The sequence below is a fragment of the Chelmon rostratus genome, chromosome 2 (genome assembly GCF_017976325.1).
Source record: "Chelmon rostratus isolate fCheRos1 chromosome 2, fCheRos1.pri, whole genome shotgun sequence".
Lineage (NCBI taxonomy): Eukaryota > Metazoa > Chordata > Actinopteri > Chaetodontiformes > Chaetodontidae > Chelmon > Chelmon rostratus.
The window spans coordinates 15207032-15214687 of record NC_055659.1 but is presented as its reverse complement, the minus strand read 5'-3'; the positions used below and the strand labels follow the sequence as shown (position 1 = coordinate 15214687).

The 7656-nt window shown below is 40.0% G+C and overlaps 1 protein-coding gene across 2 annotated transcripts; it reads right to left on the bottom strand.

The window, feature by feature from the left end:
- Window positions 1–358: 358 nt before the first annotated feature.
- Window positions 359–7445, bottom strand: srsf3a (serine and arginine rich splicing factor 3a). 2 transcript variants are annotated; one of them, XM_041963233.1, is made up of 8 exons: window positions 7350–7445; window positions 6779–6950; window positions 5988–6043; window positions 3823–4033; window positions 3594–3728; window positions 1365–1403; window positions 1185–1271; window positions 359–1072 (listed from the first exon to the last, which is right to left on the bottom strand). In XM_041963233.1, exons 3-8 carry the CDS (start codon window positions 5992–5994, stop codon window positions 1045–1047), a joined length of 507 nt encoding a protein of 168 aa, XP_041819167.1. In that variant the 5' UTR covers window positions 5995–6043; window positions 6779–6950; window positions 7350–7445; the 3' UTR covers window positions 359–1044. The 2 variants fall into 2 exon arrangements, with proteins under 2 accessions (XP_041819167.1, XP_041819175.1); XM_041963241.1 differs by lacking the exons at window positions 359–1072; window positions 3594–3728; window positions 3823–4033; ... (1 more) ...; window positions 6779–6950; window positions 7350–7445 and adding exons at window positions 2369–2861; window positions 2941–3037.
- Window positions 7446–7656: the final 211 nt, after the last annotated feature.

The following is a 7656-nucleotide window of genomic DNA, read 5'->3' as shown; positions in this document are numbered from 1 at the left end:
AACTATTTAACTTACTTCAACATAATTGTTACTACGCCACATGTACTTACCACCCCAATCTGGCACCTCGGTCAGCTCACAGCATGAGCTGCTTTGTAATGTCATCAGCCTGTGCTAAACGGTAGTTACATTTCACACTTGGGGCGGTTGTTCCTTTACTGCAGCTATGACTGATAGCTTCCTGTGTGGGTTACACTTGCAGGCTTCATCAGTTTAGAGCAACAACATCCAGCACTTCCTGAATTGAATCAAGCTTTATGTTTATATTTTCTTTACATTTGGAGTTTTTACAATTCTTACTGGTTAACTGGTAACGTTACTATCCAACACAAAAAAGCAGGGCAAGGAGGAGATAATGTCACCTTGGAAAAACATTTATTGAACAAGTTGTTTAACTGCATCAGCACAAATTGTCAGAGCTCAGAGAATCAAGCAAAGTTGATTAAATGCCTTCTTTTGCAAAAAAGGCATAACTAAAATACATAACTAAAGATGATGTTTTAGGCTTCAAGTATAGCCTGCAAATAACAGCACCAGTGTCCCCAGCATTTGTTGCTGCTTTCTGTCACTGGTATAAAATATGCTTTGTGATGCAGCTCACAGTAACCCACTGCCAGTAATTTAAGAGTCAACCAAGAATTAAAAAAAAAAAAAAACAGAACAAAAAGATCCAAAATAAAAACATCACATGAATGTAATTCAACAGTTAAGAAAAACAGGATAGAACGGTAAAGTAAAACTAAATTTAGTATTCCTTTTCGAACCATGCAGGGTAAGACAGAATTCGTTTTATGTTTATAGAGTGAATTAAAAGAGAAATAACGTTTGAGTAAAACAGATAAATCCAGCCATGAGAACCGACAAACAAAGAAAAACAGTTCAGGTCCTTTGTTGTTAAGTCAACAGAGTTGTATTACACAATATGTTACATGGTCGACCTTAGGTTGTCTTGGCAAACACAATCTACAAAGAAGAACATGACTATAAAAATTTGTATTTTCACAACCATAGCAGGATCCAGCTGATGAACCATCCTTAAGGTCTTTATTTCCTCCCGTTAGACAGGGAACGACTGTAAAAAACAAACAAGTGAATAAGTGAAAAATGACTGATAAGAAATATTTCCCCAATACAATTAAGTCTTAGAGTACAGTATTATAACAATGACTGATACTTAAACTGACCTCCTAGACCGTGAGAAGGATCTTGAGCGCTTATGATTCTTGTCTCTGGAAAGAGACCGATATCTGCGTCTGTCTCTTGAAAGAGACCTGATTAAACAAACCAAAATAACTCAATAAATAAACAAACAAACATGATTTCATTACTCATTATCGACCATCATACAGTTGTTACAGGCTTACCTGCTGCGGCTGCGACTGAGGCTCCTCCTCTTCGGTGATCTATAGTGTAGGTGAAGTTAAAAAAATTTAACAAAAACATCAGGAAAGAGAATTTAACCCTTCCTATCACTAACGCAACCTTTGGTATTCGTGATCCTTAAAGAGACATGGGTAACACGTGGAAACGTGGTTACACGTAGTTCCTTGTCTGTTAATAGAAGGATCATCTGCATCCATGAACTGCATCAATATCAACTCATGAAAAGGAAACTTTGTCCACTGAGCACCAATCATGGGAACCAGATTTCAGAATATGGAACAAAATCAGGGCTCGACATTAAGGCCTGCCTGAGACGAACACCAAGTGACATATGCTGCTTAACTAAATTATGACAAGTGGGCAAAACATATTCTTAGACAATCTGTCTACTGCAATGCTGCTACCCTGCAGGCACAGAGCTAGTGCACAATGATCTACACGAAGTCCTGCAAAAGGTAAATTGCTTTATACTGCGGACCTGATCGGAAACAGAGACTGTGGTTGTCTTCACTCTTAGTTCAAAGGAACCTGGACGTAGGACATATTGTGAACCACTGAAAGGTCTTGTTACTGAAGCGAAACCATTAGTAACTTACATGTAGTGGCTCTAAAGAATTCTGCAAAACAACCTTAACATTTGAACTGTGAGTTTAAATGTGAGCTGAAAGGATATTTTCATGGAAAAGAATGATAGTACTGAAACATCAAGAACAAGGGACACCCCCTCCACCTGATATCATTCAATGGCTTAATGTCGAGCCATGAAAATGCACTCAGCAGCACAATTACAATGGGAACATCCGATAAATTTTTTTTAAAGAAAATTAAGGACTGACAGCAAAGTTCCTTGACCACAACTTTTGATCTTTGCAGCTCTGCACTGACATTTCTCTTAATAACATAACTACTGAGGGAAAACTGTCAAGCACCTTTGAAAGCTAGATTAAGCATAAAAACGACAAAGAGCAGGATAAAAGCAACTTACTATTTTGGGGGATTTGGACAAGATAGAAATGGCGCAAGGAAGCCAGACTGATGGTGAGAGAGGTCGAATTGCAGAGAGGATTTGCCACATGATGCAAATGTTGGAGATATGAAGTTGGTTGGTGGCTTGTTGGAAGGGGTAGTTGTAGATTTTCCCTGCCTTTTTTGGGGGGGGAGGATGGGTAGGGATGTAAGCCAAGGGCTGTTCCCGTTGACACAGTAGTTGTGTGGAGAATAGAGAGAGTAAAGACGCTGATTGGTTGATAATGTGAAGTGGACCGCTGTCGATTGGGTTAAGGTTGGAGGAAGAAGAGGAGGATGCTGGGAACTGCATGCTCAGGAACCAAAAGGTTGGTGGAACCTGACGACTGGCGGTGCGCCTGGGTCATGTGACAACACCAGCCAAGCTGATTGGGGCCCGCTGGTCAGCAGTCACATGATGCTGAAAGAGGGCTAGTTGACTGACTCAGATGGTGAGAAGCGTGGTGGTGACTCTGCAACGGGGTTCAGTTTTATTAATAGATGGCAACTGAAACAAAGTTTACACCTGCAGAAAGTAATTCTAGAAAGTACCTATAAAACGTTTGATGGATGATGGAGTTTAAACTGTGCATCTTAAGATGTCCCCGTACAGCAATATCACTCTGGTGGAGCTTGGTCTTTTTACAGGATACTGCTATAAGAGTTCATAAATAGTCAAGTGTTGACATAAGCTGCCTTTAGACTTGGTTGTCCAAATTGGCACAGATACAAGTACCCTTGAAAGGATGAAATAATCTTATTCAAAGAGTATCACTTCAGTTAATGCAGAATTAGAACACATTAAAGAAAGGGAGTGACATAACTATATCCTGAACTGAACCAGCCAGAGCCACAGATTATCTATAGATGAACTCACTTTGTATTGAGCCAATAATCATTTTGTTTTGCTAATATGACCTGCTAACAATTCAATTTAGGCCATAGTGATGACCAATGAGAGACTAAACCTCCTACTTCGCTTTGGCTTAAAGGTTGACAAAGGTTTAATAGGTCTGTGTTTTAAAGATAGGAGAGATTTTTTGCCAGCATGGGAGGTTCTTAGATTTAAACAGCTTTGCCAAACGAACCAATGTTGGGGAACGTAAATCTGCTTTGTCATTTGTGCCTTTAAAAAAAAAAAAAAACACTTCAAATGAGACTGTAAATAAAATATTAAAATGAATCTTTGAGTAGGAAATACATACCGGCGTCTGACTGGAGGACTACGTCGCCTAAAATCTTCACGAGGGCGTCTATTCCAGGATGGAGGAGGGCCACGGCTCCTAGAGCGCTTTTCTCCAGTGGATAACTCAACACGCACGCGACAGCCACACATGGTTCTAAACAAAAAAAGGCACAAGTGTGAAAGTTCTCAAAAAACACAAACAAACAAAAAAAAGAAACAACTACTAAAAAATGTGCAGAAGGCATTACCTTCCATCCAGTTCTCTCACAGCATCAGATGCATCTCTGGGATCTTCAAACTCAACAAAAGCAAAGCCTGGGGGATTCCTGGCAACCCAAACGCTTCTTAAAGGACCATAGTACCCAAAGGCTCTTTCTAACTCTGTCTTGTTTCCATTGTTTCCTAGATTCCCAACGTAAACCTTGCAGTCAAGGGGACAGTCTCTGTGAAGAGCAGGGTCTGAAAGACAGATAAACAAACATGGAACGACAAATGTTGCCGACATATTAAAACTTATTCTATGTCATCCATTAAAAAATTGCAAGCTGAATGTACATAAACTGACTAGAAACCCTCAATATTTTGGGTTGGAAAATTCCAAACCACAATACTTTAAATTATAAAATTTACCTTCTTTCAAATTTTTACTTTTTGGTGTTAAGGCTTGTTTTGACCACCTGAATGTGTCTCTTTAATTAGGCATGAACATTGAGATAAGGATTTTTAATAAGCATCTCTGTTTTGTATGTCACAATTATTCTGTCTAAAGATATTTTTGGTGTTTTTATTTCACACTTTGGCAATGTAAACGTCTATTTTCCATGCCATTGAATTCTTCTTTGAATTTAACTGACAATAGTCAGAGAGGCGGCCACAACAGAGCCAAAGCAGCACAGTTTTTAATTTAGCCCCTTTTTTTTGGCTGATTAGCAAAAAATGATCAGATCTGTTGCGAAAAACCAGGATCCGATCTGAACTGACAGTTTTGTGATCCATTGCACCCTTACACGACATTCAGTGAAGGCAACAACTGAACTCTCATGAACACTTGCAGAATACTAGTCATCAATTTCTTGCATAATTTTGTTGATAACTGTAATATTTGAAAGAATATTATCTGTCTCCTCTGTTGACCTGTAATGTTAAAGTGAGACACAACCTGCTAGCCATGCAGTAATTCTAAATACACTTCAAATACTGTACTGTGGATTCTATCAATACTATGTTTTGAGGCAAAGGTTGTCAACCTAAAAAAAAACAAAAAACAAAAACAAAAAATAACCTCTGCCTCACAAAGAAATACCACAGTTTGAAATGAAACATTAACCTTTAGGGGAAGAGACCAGAGGCACTATTTCACACCAAAACTGTCAATGGTTAACTGTTAATCAGTTAACTACTGAGAATATGTTCAACTGCTCACGCATGTTGGTCTATAAGTTAACTGGCATACATACGCATCCCGGTCGATCATCAACCAGTTGGTGTGGTGTACGATTGAGAGCCATATGCTACCAATCAGTGTGGTGGTTGGCAAGGGATTCGAAGAGCTGGTTCAGTACCTTGAGCCCAAGTCCATTATGCCATCAACAGTTACTGTGAGTAACCACACTGAAAAACACTGAGTATTAGCAGGATGAGCTAAAAGTCAAGCCGGCCAGGGTAGACAAACTAAAGACCATCGACTGCTGGTAAGCTCTCACAGACAAGGGCAACGGAGTGAAGGCTCTGTCTCATTCTCTCTGTCTGTCTCTCTCATTGGAAACCAGGCTCCTTCTAGAGGCCTGGAGAACTTACACTCTGGATATGCAGTGTTTTTCTGTTTCATTTGTTTGCAGAGGTTGTGCATGTTTCTGTATTTGCAGCATGTTTTTCTGTTAATGCTTTGTTCTGGCATTCTGCAGGACGTTTTTCATTTGCAGCATGCTTTTGTTGCCGTGTTGTTATATTTGCTCTGGATGTGTTTTTGAATTGGCATCGTCTCCGAAAAATAAGCACATTTCTCGTAATGGAAATGTTTTGGGCCATTGCAGTGTGTGAAAATAGGGTCCACAGACGCAGATAATATTTGACCAGAATTTCTCCCATTTATCCAGGACACTGAAATCTTCCAGGATAGGACTGACTAGGAGATGCAGTCCAGCCTGCTCCTCGACGCACACTTAACCGGTTAGTTCCCGGCTAACCGAAACTGACATCCCTAATTCACACAACAAAGGAATGTCTTGTATGCAGTGCAGTATGAGTGTGCCTGCTGTTTAAGCTGTCAACTATCAACACTAAACTGAGATGAGACAAGATATGTTGACACATCATTGGCTCATCTGGGCTAAAACTCCCCTGGAGGAAACCCTGCAGTGTTTTCAGTTAGAGGGAAAGTAACAACACGGTGTAACAAGTCATCATAACTTACCTCCCATTTCACCAGGTTCAAGTATGTTCTTCTAACAGTCCTACAATCAGATGTGCCTGAAAGGAAAAAAAGTCAGAAACTGTTACATCCTGTTTATAACGTGTTGACACTTGTGTAAAATAAATGCCAAACATTATTTCCATTTAATGTTATCTCAGTCTACACAGGAAACCCTGCAATCAGTATTCGGTATCGATAGCTTGTCTCTCCGGCTTTAACGTTGTCCTCGACTCAGCAGATCTGCAGCGCTTTTCCAAACCATAGCAGTGCTGCGCATGTTCACACATAACGTTACTGGTCTAACTGCCATTAAAGTCATACCATTAAACATTACCAAAAGTTGTAACGCCATTGTTATAGATCACTCTGTATTATGGTTGACGTTGGCTGTACATTAACAAATTACCGCTAGCTAGCAGCCAAAATTCGTTAGCTTGTTCGTAACAGCGACGGGATAATTATAAACATTATATTCGCACTATTTGTTTATTGAAGACACACGTTGAATGATTTACACAATCACGACACAAAACAGGAGCATTTCTGTTGAACTTTGCTACTAAGTAGTAACGTTCCCAGGATTTCCAAACCCCTTAACAGCCATGCAAACATCAACGCTGTTAGCTAAAACAGATCAAGGCAGCTAGCACTTTTAGCATGAATCACGACGAAATGTTTGAAAGGAACATTTACTTCCGAGTCCACCAGCACAGGAGCTAACGTTATATGTTATCTGTTATAAAGCGTGAAAGGAACCAAGTAGACCAATGTGTTCCACAAGTGTATCTCACCTTTTTGTAGCTGCAGTTGGACAAAAGTGTTAGCAGCAGATTGCACGCCGCCCGCCTCAGCTGCTAGCTTGACTTGTCGTTAGCAGCACCGGTAGCACTACAGAGACAACGGTTCACCCTTCTTCTTATTTGCGTGTAGTGGCAGATCGTTAACTGCACATACCGCCACCTACTGCACCGGAGTGGACAGTCAGCCAAGACTTGATCACACACGGTTTGAGGAAAAGTTTCACGAAGAGCTTTGTTCTAAACAAGCATGTTTTCTTTTGGTCATTCTTTACAAAGGGAGCACAAAACCACTTCCTGATCGAATGTGTTTAAAGTTTGTAAGCAGTAAACAATCTTTTTCTAATTATACTCAAGATTTATTTAACAAACTGTTAAATATGCCGGCAAAACAAAGAAATCAACAGCTCACTACACTATAATGTGTTGGGGTTATAACACAAATTAAGACAAAATGATGGCAGTGCTACAGTAACACACATTTACATTAGTGCAAGTAGGTAATTATACAATGTATTGTAACCACACACACACACACGCTTTCTTGGCAAATGGCATCCTCTACCTTTGAGTGTTTACTCCATCTCCTCACTGATGACTTTCATTTCAAACCTTGTCTGTGCTTCAGGGAAGAAGATTTTCTACCAACGGCCGCTCCTGTTTCCTTGAGCCTGGACGTGATCTCTTTCAGCAAATACTGGATGTCCACAGCGTGGAGACATGTGACGCCTCTCCCTCCTCTTCCATATCATGCATAATGATTTAAAACACACAATGGCAGCAGGCCTTTATCACTGTAACCCATCGTCCAAATGAAAAACAAATTAAACTGTTCAACAGCAACACAGACGCAAAACAAACAGGAAGAAATG

What these genes read in the sequence shown, in the direction of transcription:
- srsf3a (XM_041963233.1), bottom strand. An exon ending in GTGAGAGAACTGGATGGAAG is followed by an intron (nt 3,729 to 3,822) that starts GTAATGCCTTCT and finishes TTTTTTGTTTAG; the next exon opens with AACCATGTGTGGCTGTCGCG. An exon ending in TCCTTCTCACGGTCTAGGAG is followed by an intron (nt 1,073 to 1,184) that starts GTCAGTTTAAGT and finishes TGTTTTTTACAG; the next exon opens with TCGTTCCCTGTCTAACGGGA.